This window comes from Ambystoma mexicanum, chromosome 8 (assembly GCF_040938575.1).
Source record: "Ambystoma mexicanum isolate Mex_15411 chromosome 8, UKY_AmexF1_1, whole genome shotgun sequence".
Lineage (NCBI taxonomy): Eukaryota > Metazoa > Chordata > Amphibia > Caudata > Ambystomatidae > Ambystoma > Ambystoma mexicanum.
The window spans coordinates 592,994,640-593,014,754 of NC_090929.1; the positions used below are offsets into that span (position 1 = coordinate 592,994,640).

General features: G+C 44.8%; 1 protein-coding gene across 8 annotated transcripts in view; it reads left to right on the forward strand.

Moving 5' to 3' along the window:
• The window catches only part of ESPN (espin), a 1,343,653-nt gene that overhangs the window by 496,918 nt on the left and 826,620 nt on the right, over positions 1 to 20,115 (forward strand). For all 8 annotated transcript variants that reach the window (XM_069610300.1, XM_069610294.1, XM_069610295.1 and 5 more), the window contains one exon: positions 467 to 598. In XM_069610300.1, the coding sequence (XP_069466401.1) occupies positions 467 to 598 (132 nt within the window). The remainder of the gene's footprint in view (positions 1 to 466; positions 599 to 20,115) is intronic.

The window sequence follows — 20,115 nt, forward strand, 5'->3', positions numbered from 1 at the left end:
ATATCATTGCACCCCATATCTGAGAGGGACCCAGGAGAGACAAATCATGATTGTATAGTCCCCTTTATTAACTCCAGCTGAAACATTTATGCTCAGGTGATCAAGCATTCTAGCCTCACGTTTTAAGAGAAGACCAAAAGGGGTTTGCTAAGGGACATCTGTCTTCATCAATCAATACATTCTGTATTCTAATTGTGACTAAACCCAAAGCCCTTGACTGCTGTTGCCTTGGATGCACACACAGTATGTGTGGGTCCATATGCGGGTGCTTTTGTAGCATGGTGTTGAGCCCTTCTTCTCATCCTTGATTTTTGGAATACAGACTAGGTCCTCCATGGATTCCTTGTCCCCAGAAAACATTTAATCAGGGGTTCATTGATGAAAGAGGCTCCAAATACTTCTGCTCAGTCTTGAATACTTGTCAGCTCTTTTATTGTCAATGCCTTTTGTCTGTTGTTTCTTTCAGTGCTGCCAGATTCTTGTCGTGAACGGAGTCAAGCTGGGAGTTCGGGACCATGATGGCTACACTGCAGCAGACCTTGCAGAATACAACGGACACACCCACTGTGCTAAATATCTCCGGACTGTGGAAAACATGGTAAAAGGCCCCCTCTTGTTTGGTGACAACAGATGTAGAGATATCTGCGTTAAATGTAAAACCAGAAACGCTAAAGATTTGAGAGGATTCCTGTTAGGCAGAAATGTGGAGATAGCAGTAGTTGTGTGTGGAGGTGTGTAGAGGAGGGGACTGTTGTAGGCAGGGTGTGTTAATCTGCTGTGGTTGAGAGTGCTTTGTTGTTAGTGCAGCATGTGCTCTGTGGGTGCTCATGAAATCTCTAATGCAGAGGATTATCATGGCCAAGAGCCCATGCCTCCTTCGTGTCATTTAATTGAGGCTAATGATACAGAGTAGATAAGGGGTTCTGCAATTCCTGGCCCTCCAGCAGGTTTGCGCTAGGACGCCCATAAGCCCTCAACATGGACTATTCTGGCCATGGTGTAAGGGGGTTAAGCCAAAGCCTCTGGAGAGCCACAGGTTGTAGAGCCCTGGGGTAGAGGCACTTTTCAGAAACATTTGGGAGTATGTTTGTAATATCTGAGCATCATTGCACCATGTACACCCGCAGAAAACGGATATGTTCGTGGAAGGAATGACAGCTTTTTTTAAATCTAGGGCTGCATCCAGAGATTTGTTTCTTGCTTTGACAATAACATCTGTGTGTAGTGTTAAAGTACGTAAATAGAAAGCATAAAATAGAGTTAATACATCAGTGTTGTAAAGTAACTGTCAAGTTGTCCGATATCTGAGAGGGTTAAGGAAGTGTCATCATACTTCAGGTAAGTAACTCTGGAGGCAAGGATGAGACAGGAGACAGGAAGTACAAAAGGAAACTTGGTTTATTTGGTTACAGGGTATATAGAAGGTGAGAAACAGGAAAGCAGTAGATTAGCATCCACCCAGGTCTAGCTCCCGTCCTGAAAGTCCCTTCAACTGCCAAACCTAGAACATACATGTCATTAAGGTTTCATATCCCATGTAACATTCTGATAGAGCTGATAGTAGATGCAGTGAGAAGGGACCATACTACAGTTACCTTCCTCTAGTCCTGGCATATAGCCAACAGCTTTTTATACACCGAAAACTGTGGGCTCATATTATTATTTGAAAATGCAGCACTGTAAGGCCCTGTATGTAAAGTGCTGTAATGGTGATCAATTTGTCTGCTGTTATGGTGATAATGGCATCGGTATAGGGTTGTGCAGTCTGGTAACATACTGATGTTCTGAGTAGTGGTGTGAGCAAAGCACAGGAATTCCTGGAAGAGCTTGGCCGCTACAAGATGGTAAAGATGGGCCCATAGGCCATTATCACTTTTAGGACTCATTCCTAATCCCGAGAAATGAGCAAATTCTAGTATGGTGGCGCACCAGAGGAACGGGCAAGGGAGGCACAGGAAGGTGCACAATGGCGAAAAGAGGTTCAGCGATACACAGGCAGCGTGTATCAGTATGGCCCTATTGTCAGTTCCCGTCAACACAGAGGAGGAGTCACAAAAAAAGGCTTGCCAGAAAATCCAATATAAGAGGCAATATGTAATGTAATACTTTTTCAAGATATTTTCTCATATTTTTAATTTCACAGTTTAGCCGACACATGTTTCGACCCAACTAGGCTGTGGCAGACATACAGAGAATGCAATGTGAAACATGTAGTTGACGCTGTGTGGTTTAACATGGTTTTAGACCAGATAGTGTGAACAGGTGAGTACATATATGACATTGTGTATAGTTGCATGGTGTCAATTTGCATAATTAGTTACAAGGTTTTGCAATCGCAAACCAGAAAACTGTTGCGCTGCAATACACATACGGCTCCCATGCATATCTCTACACGATTGCCTGGGTGGGCTAATCCTTCACCTTCATGTCTTTAATAGAATTATGAATTTCTGTTATGATAGTATGGGAAGTCTGAATCCTATGTGAAAACCGGAGGCTCGGATTATGGTCTTTTAAAGCTTACTTAACACCAAGGTTGACACTTGCTCAATTGGCCTAATGTAGAAGATCTTAAAGACTGATTTGTTAGACCAGTCGACTGCCTTCACAAAGTCTTCCAGGCGTGCTCTTAGGCTGAATGCTTTAGAGGCCATAGCACATCAAACCGAGTGGGTTCAGCAAGCCACAATATTCATGCCAGTCTGCTGCATGCACCACTGCACCCATCTAGACAGAGTGGCATCAGACACCTCTTTAAAAGGCTTTCACATTGCTAGTAGCTATCGGGAGTGTTCCTGCGGCCTAAAAGGAGCTTTATAAGCCACCAGACACTTCACTGGTTACAGCTTTGGTTGATCCAGGAAAGCCGGATATGTCACAGCCTTGATCCCAGTTTTAGTTCTTTTGGTGATGTGAAAGGGCACCCCTGAAGGCTAAAAGGATTTGTTGTCCACTTCCAAGTCTGTGACGTCTGATTTCCTCCTACATGAAATGAGGCAAAGCAGGGTCGCAAATTTAGCCGAAAAGGCTTTGCGTGACAGGCTCTCATTCGATGGCCATGACTGGAAAAGTCCAAGGACCAAGTTCACGTCCCACACCTGGTAGTACTTAGGTGCTGGGGGCTTCAAGATCCTTTGAGCAGTCTGCACACCACAGGATGCTCCCCAGTAGAGACCTCCCATGCGCTCATGCCCTGCTGCTATGGCCGAGCGTGCAGTGTTGACCATCCGGTATGCCTTACCTTGCACCGCCAATGCGGCCAAGAAATTGACAATGTGAACTACATCTGCTCCAGCAGGATGAATGTCCTGAGCCAGGCACCAGCTACACCATCTCCCCCATGTGACTTTGTAAGCTTTCTTAGTCCCTGGGGCCCAGGATTCTCCGATAAACTGTTCAGCCTCTGCCGAAATCCCTGCGAGAGGCCAGGTTCCCTGGAAATCTTCCATGCTGTCAGGCTCAAGTTGTCTGTCTGAACTAGCGGGTGATTATGATTATGATTTATTATGATCGAATATGATTGGTTATTTATAACGCGCTTAATACCTGGAGGTTTTTAAGCACGGACCAGGGATTGTACATGTGTTGCTCTGCATTGTCTTGCTTTCAAGGTGGGTGTGTTACCCCTGAGCTATCCTTCCGAGGGTGCGTTGCCCTTCCCCTGCTGGGCTTTGCAGTACATCTGATCTCGAGGCAGCAGAATAGGATGCTGACAAGACAACACTAGCAAATTGGGAAACCGTGCTTGCCTTCTCCAGTCTGTAGTGACAAGCACTAGCTTCACTTTCTGTCTCCTCACTTGAGCCAGCGTTCGCACTATCATCGCAAATGGCGGAAAAGCATACTCCAGGTCCGGCCCCCACACTTGCAGGAAAGCGTCTGTCACTGCTGCTTCCATGTCTGGCCTCCAGCTGAAAAAACGCTGAAGCAGCCTGTTGATCCTGGTGGGAAATAGGTCCATCTGGCAGGGCCGCCTCTGAGCCATGATCTCTAGGAATACTGCCCGATCAAGCTGCCAGTGGCTGGAGTCCGTGAGAGGTCTTGAATTCCAATCGGCCACTTGGTTCTGCAGCCCAGGGAGATATTCTTTTGGCACGCTGACGTTGTTCTGCCGGCACAAATGGCAAAAGTCTTTTGCTAGCTCTGCTAGAGCCCTGGACATCGTCCCGCCTAGCCGGTTTATGTATCAGACTGCAGAGACGTTGTCCATCCTGAGGTGTATGCAGCACTGCACCTTGTCCTGCTTCCAGCACCTCACAGTGCAGGAGCATGCCCGCAATTCTAGGCAATTGATATGGAGACTGAGCTCCTATTCTGACCACCTGCTTCCTGTCGTCATGTCTCCGCATCGGGCTCCCTAGCCCCACCAGCTGGCATCCGATTCCATGACCAGGTCCGGGGACGATCTGAAGATCGCTCTCCCATTCCTGGCATCCATGATTGATTGATTTGATAACTTGTAAAGTGCATATCCCAGAGGGAACCAGGCAAGAATACATCTAGGTGCAGAGATAGTCTTACTTAGTTTATCACAATACCACAAAGGCACAGGCTGATGATGGAAAGATCACAGTGTAGGCAAACAGATGGACTTTAAGTTGTTTCCTGAAAATTGATAAGGAGTCAAGACATCAGAGCTTCAAAGGCAGAGAATTCCATGCTCGGGCCAAAGGCAGAAAACCATCTCTCACCCCAGGTGGTTGTTTTAACCAGTGGGACGTGCAAAAGGTGCTGGTCTAGAGAGCACAACAATCTCTTAGGACGGTACAACTGAATATTTGCATTTAAATAGGTTGGTGCCATCCCATGGATACACTTAAACACCAAGCAAAGCACCTTGAACAGGATTCTCTAAGAGATTGGAAGCCAATTTAGATTCCTTCTGTACTGAAAGATTTCTATTCTTCTGCTTAGTGAGCAGATCAGTTTGATAGCAGAGTTTTAAGCTACCTGTAATCTCTTTATTTTGAATTTTGTAACCCCCATAAGGAGGGCATTGCAGTAGTCAAGCCTAGCATTGATCAGTATTCCAACCACTGATGGCCGATCCTTCTCTGCAATGAGAGGAATCGCTGGTTTTAAAAGTCTCAATTGGTAAGACTAACTTTACCATTTGGCTGACCTGTGCGTTGTAGTCCATACTTGACTGCCTGATACAGCCTATGTTCTTCACTGATTCTGAATATCTTATAGCAGCACCAAATAAAAAGGGGCATGGAATAGTCTGAACCATCTTGTGTACCGGTCTCTTTGCACCCAGCATGATAACCTCTGTTTTTGAGGTGTTCAGCTGGAGTTTATTCTCCAGCATCCAACTCTTAATCTTGTTGGTGCAAGACAAAACCAAATTCACTGCTTCCAGAGGCTGATTGAGTCGCACATACATTAGGGTGTCATCCGCATATGAGTGGTATGACAATGCATATTCAGTAAAGATATTCAACAATGTTTGAATGTAAATGTTGAATACCAAAGGCAATAGTGAGGACCCCTGAGGTACCCCACACTCAACAGACACAGGGCCTCATCACGAGTTGGGCGGTAACGCAGACGCTAATAGCCCTACCGCCAAACCCCCGGCGCTATTAGGGCCGGATCACGGGTTTGGCGGAAGGGTTATTGCCCATTCCCCATTGGGCCCATTCGGGAATTCCTCATTCCCCGTTGGGCCCAATGTGGAAAATTTGCGCTATTACCGCCGGTGGATTTCCCGCCGGCGGTAATCGTGCCAAAAATTGGCAATTTTGCTGCGGATTTCCCCCAGCTCAGAGCTGGGGGGAAATCCACCACAGCCATGATCTGGCGGACCCTTAAATGTGGCGGTAATAGCGCCACTGCTGCATTTTAGGGTTACTGCCAGACTCGTGATGAGGCCCATAGTCTCTGAGAGGCAATCGCCCATCATCACCTGTGGAGTGCGATTAGAGTGAAGGATACAAACCATCTCAGGGACTCTTCTGAAATATGTGCCACTAATGACATCCTTGAAATGAGAGTCTCAAAATCAACTGTGTCGCAGGCCGATGACAGTACCTTTGTCGGCGGCACCTTGCAGACAGTCCCAGACTGACACCAAGGCAGACTCAGTGCCATGGCCTGGTCTAAAGCCCGACTGACAACAGTCAAGTATTCTATGTTCATCTATAAAGGTCTGAAGCTGTTTTGTCACCACTTTCTCCAGGATTTTGGCGGGCCATAGCTGGCTGGCTATAGGACGATCATTGGGGAGAACCCTATAAACTAATGCCCTTTTTTTTCAGTAGTGGTGTAAGAAAATATCTTTTTAATTCCAGGGGAAAACATCCCTGCGATAATGAGGCATCCACCATGGATACCAAAGGCACACTAAGCTCCATGGCATGCTGTTTCACATATATGCTGGGATCGGATCATAGCTGAAATTGGTGGGTTTCAACTTTCCTAAATACTCAAAAATGGCAACTGTCCCAAAAGGGGAGAAAGAGAACTTGGGGCATTTCTTGAAGCGACTGCGGCGATAAAAAGCACTCACAGTCAGGTTTTGACTCCAACCCTGATACTTAGCTACAACAGGGAACTACACTACTCAGGTTCCCTAGAACGCTATTTCACGAAATGTCAGGCGCTTCAGAGGCAAGCCGGTCTTCGCCGGTACTACAGTAAGTCTAATACAATGAGTTTTATTAATCAGGAATCTCTATCATTGATGACACTCCGCCTAAACCGCCTGGCACTCATAGATCGACTCAAAAGGACTATCCTAGATAGTCACACGACTAACACGGCAGAGAAAGGAGTACTAGGTGGAACCTCCCCCACTACCCCCAACATGAGGAACTAACATAGTTAATAGGAAGAAAAGTGACCCTCTAACACAAAAGGGAATGATGGTGGGACTCATGGCTGATCCAACTACCGGTATCACTGACAACGGAGTGTCTCCAGCCCCCAGTAAACCGTTCAACAAGGCACTGGTTCCACACAGATCCAGAAGGAGGCACGCTGAAATGCACTTAAAATAGCCCTCATTACTACTCATTCCTTGGTTAAACATGCGCACGACCTCCATGATTACATAGTGCAAAGCAAAGTAGACATCCTATGTGTGACAGAGACCTGGATTCAACATACCAGTGGACCTCTCATTTCAGAGTCCTCTCCCCCAGGTTACACATTTTACAATGAGGACCATAAAGAGGGACGCGGTGAGGGGTAGCCATTATAGCCAGATCCAAGCTAGGCCTATTCTCTGCTACTATCACCTGTACTGAATGTGAGATCTTACATCTCAAAATGACTCCGTCCTATCACCACTGTGTAAACATGCTGCTGATATATCGTCCCTCCCGCAATATGCCAGACTTCAATGAAGAAGTCTTGGGCTTACTAAACAATGTTGTTAGCTCAAACTTATCTACCCTTTTTTGGGCGATCTTAACCAATGGAAGGGAGACTCAGGTGACAAAGAAGCAGCACTTCTAGAAGCCGCAGATAGTGGCTTTATCAATTATAAATAGCGATCCTACCTTTCAGAACGCCCATATTCTGGATTGGGTAGTCACCAAGAATCTTAAAACAAAAGATAATGATACTTCACCCTGCATATGGTCATACCATTCCATGAACAGCTTTACCCTGCACCTCCCAATCCCAATTGTCAAGCCCAAAAATACTTTGAAATCTGTCAAAGGTCATCATTTTAAGAAGTTGACCTCCACTGACATTTATTTATTTATGTATTTATTTATTTATGTATTTGCATTTATAAAGCACACAGAAGGGCCCTGGGGCATCGTGGCACTGTTACAGAATACTTGCTCGTACATTCATACATGGAAAACATAATACAGAGCTTAGTCATGTGAGTCATTGTTACAGTATCATTCGGTTACAGTAGTACCAGTGTGTTATACTTGCATGGCAGTGAAATATTGCTGCGGGTCGTGTAACTAGTTAGCATGGAGGAATCTCATTTGTTATCGGAATTAACCAGACAAATCGCTCCACCAACTAAGAACGGCCATGCAGCACCACCCACAAAATCGAGCAAGAGCTATCAATCTGTCAATCTGACATTCAGAAATGACTCAAAGCCATTATGGCTAATTCCCAGCCGACTGACCATGATGAATGTTTTTAATAATACGTTCACAAACAATGCTCAACAATATAGCCCCAATACAAACAAAAACAGTTAGAGAAAATCTCAGACGCCAAAGCTGGTTTACACCAGAACTGGTTGAGATGAAAAAGAAAAAAGGGTGCTAGAACTAATTCGGACTAAACAGCCCTCTGATACAACCTGGCAGAAATGGAAGAAATTGGACAAATTTTACAGAACACTAATTTTGGACACTAAGAAACATTTATACAATACACAGATTTAGCAATCCTCTAATTCTACTAGAAAACTCTTCAGCATTTTCAAATCACTTGAAAAACCGAAAACCTCTGAGATCCCAGTATCAATCACGGGCCAAGATTGTGCTCGAATATCGCTAGCTTTTGAAGGCAAAATCACCAAAGCAAGGGATAAAATCCTAGCAACTCAGTGCCCTACCATCGCTCTGGAGTCCCCTAACAATGGGATAGTAGATTATACTTGCTATCCCAGATTCTCGTTTTCTCCCATCTTATCGACAAAAATGATTTCGCTTTTGGTTTCTATGAATCCCACCACTTGTTCCTTAAATCTTTTACCATCCAAACTCATACTGGCACAGAAACTTTTTTTAACCTTTCTTAACACAGTTCATTAATGCCTCTTTACGAGACCAACAAGTCTCTCTAGACATTAAGAAATTCCCCATTACGCCAATTCCTAAGAAACTGAATTTAGACGGCACTGACCCAAGTAATCTTAGGCCAATAACTAACAGCCAGTTCCTTCTACAAATATTGGACAAGGCTGCTACCTCCCAGCTACAGGCTTTTACAGAAAACAACATCAATTTACACAATCGGCTGTCTGGTTTTCGCCCTGTCTATAGCACCAAGACTGTACTTGTAGATCTCCAAACCCACATGCTAGATATTGTTGACAGTGGGAAAGCTGGGATGTTGATCCTGTTTGACCTATCTGCATCATTGGAATTTGTCGATCACAAGCGCCTTTTGGAGTGCATACGACAGCAGGGAGCCTGTTCATGGAAAGTGGTCAACTGGATCAAATCATTCTTAGTCAATCCCAAATCCCATGTACAGTGGGGCGCTGCCACATTTCCTGTTTCTCAAATAAAATATGGCGTTCCCCAAGGAGCATCAATATCACCTATCCTTTTTAATCTATACATGCACGCTCCCTGCACTCTGTTAGAAGAGCTAGTACTCTTTTTTACCAACTATGCCGATGACACGCAGTTAGTCATCGAGCTAAGTGGTGATTCCCATCAGGATTCATTAACATTAAAGAACCGCTATGATGCCATTGAGAGATGGATGTCCTCCAACTGGCTTTGCTTGAACGGCAATAAGCCCAAGCTAATGATATTTGGATCACCACAGGCTCGCGCCAAATTAGATCCTGCCTATGCTTACTTCACGTTGCAAGGCAATAAGATCATAACACAATCCAAAGTGGAAAACACAGGGGGTGGTCTTGGAGGACTCCCTGAATTCAGATGCCCAGGTACAAAAATCTTCGTAAGCCATGCAACAACCACCTGAGGTTTCTTCAAAACCATACAGCCTTTCATCACTAAAAAGAACTCGGTGACTTTCGCTCGTGCCATGATTCTATCAAGATTAGACTACTGCAACATTTTATTGTGTGGAACATCAAAGTATAATCTCCAGATTTGCCAAATCATTCAGAATGATGCAGTCGGCATAGCCCTGAGCATCCCAAGAAGAGCTCATATTACTAATACAAGAAAAGAATTGCACTGGGCACCAGTGCAGGAATGTATTAAGTTTAAAATGGGCTCACTAATTCATCGCTCCCTTTATGGATAAGCCCAGAAGTACTTCAAAACTATGATCATGCCCAACAAGCCAGTCAGAGATTTGCGATCGTCTGCCCTCATCCTATTGCAGGGAATCAGAATCAAAAGAGCCAGAGGCCTAGGTAGATATTTCTGAGCCTTGGCTGCCTCTTTCTGTAACTCCATGCCGCTGTCCATCAGAGGAACTTCCAATTTGAGCCATTTCAGAAAATCATTGAAACGTACCTTTTAAGTTTATTCTTTTGAGCGCCATGGCTTTATACCTTCTCAAGTAAGGCACTCTTGTTTGCCTGTTGTCTTGTTGCAATGTTTATCTACTTTGTGTTCATGTTAGCGCCCCAATACCTTCGGGTTTTCAGTGCTTTAGAAATAAATAAATAAATAAATAAAACGTGCTAGGTGAATATGTAGAATAAGAGATACTCAGGTCAGCTTCCATGGTGGCTGAGCAGACAGTCGTGTTATTTTGAATGATATTACTTTTATCTTGAAAGAAATAATTAAGCTCATTAGCCACATTAACTGATGCTTGGAGGTGAGAATTAGCATTCTCTGGCTTAGAGAAGTTTTTTTTATTGCACAAAACAGTGCTTTAGGTCTGTTCTTAGCTGCATCAATTTGTTTTTGCATTGCAAGGGATTTTGCAATCAAAATGTCTTGTTTGGTAGTGGCCAGAGCTAATTTAGCTGCCAAACAACTAGGTTCATCTCTTAGTTTCTCTTTTTTTTGTATTGTCGTCCAGTACTGAATCTTTAGACATTGGAGCGCCTGATAGTGGAATGTACTGGGAAAATCACTTGGATCTAAGTTGCGAGGCGCCCTAATAGCCTAGCCAATTCCCTGAGCGAAATCTTGTCATTCAACATGAACAGCTTGATTTCCTTCCTTATTGTGTTGACCTTTGCCAACGGAAGGCTGAGGCTTCCCTGAACCTGAGTCTACCACAAAGCCCAGAAACTCCATCGTCTGGCATGGGAAAGTCTCTCACTTGTCCCAGTTGATTAGGAATCTTAGCCCCTCCAGCAGGCCTACTGTGCTCGCTATTTGTTTCTGCAACAGCTTGCTGTCCTGGCACATCAGTCGATGTCCAGGTGCATAATGAGCCAGATTCCTTGCTCTCTCCAACTGGCCATGACTGGCTTCATGATCTTGGTAAAACACCAAGGAGCTGACACCAGCTTAAACAGCAGGCAGGTGAACTCCCAATTTTCGCTGTGTCACAGGAACTGCAGGAAACACAGGAATTGTGCTATGGGCATTATAAGGTATGCATCCTTCAGGTCTATCCTTGCAAGCCAATTCCCTGGCTGTAGGATGTCCCGCAGGAGATGAATGCCCTCCATTTTGAAATGATACTATACTAAGAAGGTGTTCAGTGCCCTGAGGTTTATCACCGGGTGCAATTTTGGTTTTTGCCTTACCAGAAACATGTTGCTCCCAAAGAAGCTGGGACTTTCTTGTACTGGCGTAATTACTCCCTTGCGCTGCAGCTGCACAGTCTCTTCTCCTAGCAGTCGCTCGTCATTCGCTGAGAGCACTATGGGCCTGGTCAACTGCGCTTGCGCGGGCTGCTGATGACATTCTAGACAGAGCCCTTTCAATGCCTGCAGCACCCACATTCCCTTGGTAATGTCTAACCATCTGCCTGCGTGCTGCGCCAGCCTCACTCCCGCTGGTGGTGCACTCGCGCTTGCTATCTCACTCCGTTGCACGAGCAGAGCTCTCCCCTGATTTGGTGGGTTGCTGCTTGCTGCGGTGCCTCCAGCCCCTTCATCTTCCTCAACCCAGAGATGGGAAGAATGGATTAGGCTTCAACTCTTACTCTCGCCAGCTTCTGCCGAAAGTAGCCCTGTAGCCAAAGTAATGGGTGGATGTGCAGTCCCTGCCTCTGCCAGTCCTTCCAAAAACTATGTTTGCAAAGACTTTCTTTAAGGAGGCTTGAGCTTTGTCAAGCGCTGCAAAAGTCCTGGCAAATTTTCTCATGTCCTTAATGAAGCTGTTGCAGAACAACCTCCCTTTAGCATCTCCTGGTGCTTTCGTCGAGGCATGTTCCCTTAGTTTGAGTCAATTCACACTAGACCTGACCACCAGCGTTTGGTCATTAGGGCCCAATTGGTATTTCCTAAAAGGCAAATCACCTGTTGCGCCCAGCCTGTAAGGACCTCTGGGCACGGAGCCTAGTGCTGCTCCTTGGTTTCCTCTGCCATCTGCCAGATTTTGGTGTGCGGCCAGGCAGGTCCAACACCTTATCCTGACATGCCCTCCACGACCGATCGATTCCCTTCGTAATGTCTCTCCCATCGTGCCATACGAAGGTAAGCATCTGCTTGTCTATTTCCAGGGTCTTGACTGTCTTATTTGGAAGGTGAAGGTACTCTGCCCTGAGCTTGCTTTCGGGGTTCCTTGTCTCCGGGGGCGGTCGCAGATGTTTCCCCAGATGAACGTCGATCTTCTCCAGTGGCTCCCACTTGGCGGATCTGGGGTGAACAAGGCTGTCCGGATCAAAAACGTCCTGCTCTTCCTCCCCTCGTCTCTTCATTTTTTGTTGCTTTCTGCTGTTTATCTGTATCTGAAGAAGGATCTTCCCTCAGCTATGAACTCACTTCCGAAGGGTCTGCCCAGCTGTCCTCATCTTGGCCACTCGAGGAGGGGGTTTCACCTTCGTGGCCCTTGCGTCTGCCGTCCCAGGACCTTACTCTGTTCCTGATGCGCTTACTGTGCGCAGAGCGCAGGGGGGTCGGGCACTTCTGGCCCTGCTAACCTTGAGTTTTCCCCCCTTGCTGGTAGCTACTAAGCTCCTGCATGCCCTGTAAAAAAGGCAAAAAAGTCCTCTATTATGATCAGCTGCTTTCCAAGCTGCTCAAGCCGGCTGAAACTGCCTTTTGCACTATGTGTCCCATGGAGGGATGCAGCCTCTGGCTGGAGTGCAGCTCTTCAAAACTTCTTCTGCTCATCATGCCGCTGGTGGCAGTGGGGCTCTGGGTATTACAGGTGAATGTTGGCCTGCCCTGTCAAATAATAATATCAGATATAAAATAGTGACAAAATGCACCAAAGGTAAAAGGACTGGAAACATGACAGTATACTCTTGGGACTGCTCCCGCCTGTGCATGGCCCATAGGCTAAATTGGGCTGCGGCAGGCTGGGGACGAACTATGCTGGTTGCACTTTATCATCACTAAGTGGGGTTGCTGCAGATCAACAAGCCGGTGACGTGCGGGATGTGCAGACGTTCAGCTGGCTCTTATCAGGCTGTGAGCGGAGAACAGAGTTAAAGAATGGGCAACTTCAACCTGACTTGCTCCCGCATGGAGATCGCGTTGCCGGCAATGAAAAGAAATCCAGAAGTAATAGCATGCGGAAGTGCGCAGGCAAGTATGCCCCCTGCTGCTGCACTGAGGCGCCGGAGCTGTGAGACCCTGTTGTGCCTCAGAACGTAGGAAAGCGGCTAATGTAGCACCTCGCTCGTGCATGCTGCGTCGCGTACCACGAGGCTTATAAGCAGGCACACGTTCACTCATCTGAAAATAGAGTAAATAAATATGCACTTATCTGCTGCTTGAGCAACAAAGAAAGAGGAAGAGGAGCAGTCAGCTGTGGGTGGTCTAGCCTCAGGTGGACTGTGATTGGATGGCAGAGGCGCATGGACTTTTTTCACCCTTCCAAGTTAAAACTAAAAAAGAGCTTATTTTATCTGGATATTGTAGTTTTTCTGGTATTATGTTGTTTGACAGTTGTTTTTTACATGAAACTGCTTGAGAAGTAAAGAGAAGAGTTGAGCATAATCCGAGCCTCCAGTCTTGACATAGAATCAATCTCTCACACAAGGCAGGACTACAAAATTATGAGGGACTTTATATGTGCATCCAACATTATATACTTGACTATGTGCATGAAATTGTTCAGGTGTGGGCGACTGTATAGGGGGAACTGGTCAACAACATAAACACTTGAACCTCCACCATCACAGTATCAATCAATGCACAAAGGAAAACCCGGCTGGTGAGCATTTTTCAGAAGCAAACAATTGCTGTACTGCGGGGTAATTTCAGGACTGTCAATGCCAGCATGACCTATGAATTCAAAAGCATGACAATTTTCAGTACACTGACAGGGACCTTGAACAGACATTGCAGTTTCATGAGTCACTATTGTCTCAACTAAAAGACTATCAGTTTTTCCACCCATTAAGGTGTGGGGATCATAACATTCAGACCTCACACTTTCTACCAAGCCATTCATTGACATTTCACCGACATTGCACCAGTCTCTCTAAGGCAGTGGCTCTTTGCCAGCTCAATCCAGCCCACTCCTATTAGCCATCAAAAAAGCCCTAGCTGCATAAGCTTCACATAGGCTTCTGAGGATTCCCCCTTCCCTCGTAATTGTTATGAAACACAATCTCATTATGGTATTTGAAACAAACTCACCACATCGGTCAGTAAAACTTAGACATAACTGGTTGTTCATCTGCCAACCGCCCTTCTAGAGGCATAAGCTTGATATGTGGAAGACTGTGTCATTGCTGATCCTGCAAAGGCTCCAGTCTGACATACACTAACCTTTAACAGGACTGCACATACCATGACTGACATTAACCCATCCCCTACTGCCTTCATGGCAGAACTCTACAATAGCGAGCTGTGCTTTTTTCTCTCTTCTCTTTAGTTCCACTGACTCGTGCCCCACTTAACAGAGAGTACCATTTGAAAACATAACGACTGCAATGTGTGGGCGGACTTTAACACCTGCAATGCATTTCTTCATGAACAAGTTACAAATCAGGTACACAGAGCGACACAGATAAGGTAATAAGGAATTCCCGAAGATGCTAGTTAAGTTGTCATGTTTTTCAAATGCTACATTTCATCTCTTCCAGATGAAGTGGTCAAGTGAATGAGTTTGTTAGTCTAATTAAGGTATTCACTTTCTGTTTTCTTTTGGATCAACACATCAACAGAAAACTGTGGGGGTACATTTAAGGCCCAAAGCAGAAATCCCCTCCAACCAAAAACCGCATTTAAACCATGCCACAACGGCAGTGCTTTTGTCTACTTGGCACATGTGTGGCAAGCTTTGAAAACTGCCTCCCAAAGAATGGCTCTGCATTTGCTTAATTTCATTTAAATCATAAGAACATTGATCTGCATTCAGAACAGCTTTACATTTGCTGTTCTGTCATTTGAAGACAGAAAGCTGCGCCCAGCATTCAGGACAGCATTGAAATTTGTTCTTTCTTTCATTTTAAACACTACAAAATTGGGCGCTCCATTGAAACACAGCCCTGCGTGTGTATTTCATCTGATTGGTAAGAAGTGAGGCAATACATCTCAAGTATGGCATTGTTTTACTGATAAAGTACTTGAAGAGCAAAGAAATCTGTTTTCACACAAACACAGCTTTTGTTTGCTTTTGAAATGAACCATTGAACTCAAATCACAGCAAAGGAAAGAGATAGCGCACCTCTCACTCTTTCCCCATGTCAATATCAAAGAAACTCTTTGGAGTATCCTTTCGTGTCCATGAAACCACAGTGTATGCAAAAGCCCTACCAAAGATTAATTGAAACATATTCCCGCTGGCTGCAGAACCGCATTTGCAACTCAAAACGGAAAGCCTGCACATGTGCGAATCTGTGCTTTAAACTAAGAAAAATGTCATTGCAAAGTCAAATGTGAAATGACAGCTGTTGCTCACTCAGAAATATTATTGAATATGTGGGTGGGGGTCTGCAGTGACCTGGCTACCTAATGTACATTATATTTGTTCCCATAAGATTTGGTTTCCTTGAATAAGACTCAGAAACTAGTAAAACTGTTTTTTGCTGCCCCAGGCACTGAATTCAATGACAAAGCCCTGTCTCCAACAGTGGGAAAAGTTGCATCCAGAAGTGATTCGGGCCACAAGGACACATGAAAAGGCCAAAAGTGTGAGTATTCAAGGCCCTACTAGACTAGCTGGCAGCCCTGCCACAATCAACAAAGGAAGCCAGTAGGGCTGGTGCATGACCGAGAGGTGCGATTTCCTCCAGCACCCACTCTAGAGGGGGAACTGTCAAGACTTCAAAGGACATCATAAAAGTTATTTGTTGCAAAGCCTTGCCTGGCAGAGAAAGTATGTTGTGGGGGTTTGTAGCACTACCCACACCTGTGACAAATCTACCCCATTGACAGTAAAGGACATCTGTTTTTTCCCAGCACCCTGAATAAGCAGTAGTGTTTTATTATGGCACTTTTTCATGGGAATTTTAGACAAATAGAAAGAGACAAAGTGCATGTTTCTAGCATGTGGTGAATTGAAATGGCCATGAAAGATCCTTTCCGGGATGAATTATAAATGGCACCATTATGAAACTAGGTGGAATGGTGTGAGATGTTATTGGGAATATATGTAGCCATTGGCAGAATTTTAGATATTATGCATTTCACAAAATGGCAAAAATGTGCCAAAGGGTGATGCGACTTCGCACAGTCGGCGTTTGGACTGTCCAATTCCCTGTGACTTAGTGAATCTGCATATCTACTTCTTATGGCGGTGGCTAGTATAAATTTGAAGTTTTGATCGATAACTCATTTTTGGTAAAAAGTAGAGTTGAGAGCCAAAGAAAGGTCATAAATGCAAACACACACATTATGTAATTTCGCTTGAACCAATCAGCCCAGGGGGAGGAGGGAACACTGGTATGCTGCCCTATCCAAGGAGAGGGGTAGGTCCAGAGTACTCCCCACACCAGATTATAAAATGATGATGTCATGTTGGCAATATAAGGGGGAGACAGAGAAACACAAGGGACAATCCACTGAAACTCTGACTTCAAGATCCAGGAAAGCAGTGATACATCTATCTATCCAGATCCAAGCACATACCACAGAATCCAGGGAGAAAGAACGGGAGGCAGCTGATCCCATTCAAGAGAGCCCAGTGACCAGATGCCTTGCCTAGCTGTCCAGACTCCCATTGAGCTGTCCACAGTGACTGGAACTTGCCTAGCTGTCCAGCATAGAATCCAGGAGAGCCCAGTGACCAGATCCCTTGGCTCAGCTGTACCAGTGACCAGATCTCTTAGCCAAGCATTCCAGAGGGAGCAGATCCCTTGGCCTAGCTGTCCAGAGACCTCGCTGGCTGTCCAGAAACCCCACATTCAAGCTTACACTGTAAGTATTACATCACCCAGTCCCCAAATTGCATACCCCGCTCTTTTGACCCTTGCACCCCATTGAAATCCCATTCAAATCCCAAATTGCCAGTATAATCTGTTCACCTTTCCATAGACAAATCTTTATTAACCTGTCTATGTTAGTACATTTCTTTGATAAGTCCTTCCATAGTCTGTCTAAACCCTTATCATTATTTGCAATTAAATCAATTAATTCCCCTTTAAAGTGATTCACGGCGAGCTGGTTGCCAATCGAAATCAACCACCTCATGTCAAGTGCCTTACTTTAATAATTATAATCATTAAAATATAGTCTCAACAGAACTAGTCTTTGTTTAATAAAAAACTAATTTGCCTGTGTTTTGTGCTTTCCTACCAATTCTGATTTGCTTTCATCCTATAAAAACCCAACCTGTAATCTCATTAAGAGTAACCCCTTTCTATCAAAATCCTATCTGTTATGTGCCTCTGTTGCTTGTGCAGAAAACTGATTTTTGATTTTGACAGCCCAGCCCTTTCTGTGGCTGCCTGTCATTAAAAGCCCTGGGTAGAAAAGAATTGCCATTCTGCCGCGTGTGTTTTCTTTTGCATTCTGTCTTTTTCCCAACATTGATTTTCTTACCTGTGTTCATGTTGCCTTGGTACCATGCTTAGTAATCTGTAAGCTTCCTTATCACTCGAGAGTAGCAACACAAATTTCTGTTCTAGCTATCCCATCGCAGTTGCAAACTGCTCTGCAAGTAACAAGGGAAATTCAATAATGCCATTTTGCTACTTATTAAGGTTTTCCATTTATTTTCTGGTCTCCCATCTGGGGTGGTGGGCTGAATTCAAAATCTTATTTTCCCCTCTTCATTCTGACCCCTTGCCACTGCCTTCCATCCACAAAGAATTTAGTTAACTGAAGTTTGGGGGTGAGTGTTGCAGGGGGAGTGAATATCCTGAGTGCTATGTGTTATTTTTAAAAATGATTTTGCTTCTGTTTGCTATTGAAGGTTTCTGTATATTAGTTTAGGAGTTTGAATTATCTGTATTGTGGGAATCTTTGCATTTGTATTGCCACCACAATGGTGGTTGCGGCCCAATTATTTGATTTTGCTCAGATTTTTCATTGAACTATAACATTTATAAATATCTTATTGCTATAGACCAGCCTGGTTCCTAGTCCATTGCAACACAGGGTGTTGGTTAAGGTGGGTGTGAGACGGGTTGGGGGCCTACTCAAACAAAGAACCCAGGGTTGAAATAAAAATAAAAAGCATTTTTATTTTGCGCCACATTCATTGTCAGTGGAAGAAGTCCCTGGCTGGAGTGTTCCATGTTATAAAACCGTTACACAGTGGGGGCTCATCTGGGATTGAACTGAGAGTTTCCACCCGTTACAGTCTAACACAGCAGGCTAACCCATTGAAGGTAGTGATACTTTTAGTGGCTAGAAAACTGTTTCACCCTAGGTATCAGGCCTGTGTTTAAAAATAAAGTAAAGTTAATCGTAAACTATGCAAGAGCAGGGTAGAGATTTTGTCCTTGCATAGATAACTAAACAAAGGAAGAACACTCTTCATAATGACCACAGTGGAGATTAACATAGCTACGCAGCACCTTCTGTCATAACTATTCATTATGGCAATGGGCATAGCAGGAGCAAGAGGCCTGGATAGCTAGGAGAATTCAACAGGTCACCTCCTTAAGCATGGATTTGTGGCAGGACAGTGGCCTGTTACATCAAGCCCTGACTCAGAACATCAAAGAGGAGCAGATTAAGATGGTCCAACTCGCTGCCTACATATATACCTCCACATGATAGTTATTGATTGAAATATTCCATGAAAGTGAAACCGCTGGTAAAAAGTCAGTCTGACCTTTTAAATGAAACCCTGGGAGAATTAAAGCATGTAGAAGAAAAAATGCGAGAGAGCCAAAACTCTGAGGTAGAATTAGGAAATCTCATCATACAGTTAAAAGAAGCTACATTAAACGAGGAGTTCAAGAAAGGGTTGACTCTCTGGAAGAGAGTTGACTAAAATTTCATCAACAAATAAACTATAATATAGCCTGCTCAGGTCAGATAACGACTTTACAAAATCAGATCCAGCAATTGGAAGAGGAGAATAATAAATTAATCATTAAGGAACTCCATTCCCAAACAGATTGTGACCAGCGGTGCCAGAAGCTAAGTGCTATAAAGCAACAGAGGGATGACATGACTGAAGTGATGGGCATCCTGTATCAGGAAAAAGATGCCCTATGCAAGGAAGTGTGCAGATTAAAGGCAGACCTGGAGAGAAGTGAGTCAGGCCTCCAGGAACTGACTGAACTAAAAGTAGAGTACAAAAATGTAATGGGCATATAAGACAAGTAGAAGGTCAGCAAGAAGAGACCACCCAGGCAGAAAATATGCAGAGACAGGAGATGCATCTCCTGCAACAAAAATGGTCTGAGTGTCCCCAGGCAATACAAGCAGCCCAAAGAAGAAATGAGGCCCTTTGTGATGAGAACAGGGTACTCCATAGCCAGGCAGCAGCACAAGGGAAGGTAATAGAGGTCAGTAAAGCCCTGATAGCAGAGCAAATAGCTCAGGCCTTTGCGTACTACTAAGATGTAGGGGCTGAGAAGGAGAAACTTGGGAAGTTCAAAAAAGAGAGTGCTAGGTTAAATCAAGGCTTGAGGAACCCCGAACAGTCAGAGAATGGCAGGGCAACCCCTGATCACAGTGTGAGGCCCTCTGTACTAAGGGCCTCAAGTCAACTTACGGAAGTCACTGATCACGTCATGTCCACAGGTTCACATGAACCAGAGACCATGAGGCAGCTAGATTCAAATAGGCCTAGCATGATTGAGCCGGCAAGTCAGCGTCTATCAGAGGTTGATGGACGGGCGTCCCTGTTCAGGTTAAACAATATTATGGCTGATGGATCTGACCAGGAAGACTCCTATGATGAGAAAGTCAGGGAGCTGGACTTGCAGAAACATCAGCTACAAAGGAACCACATGGTTCACTTCGCAGAGAAAAAGGAGTCTGAGTTGAGGCCCCAA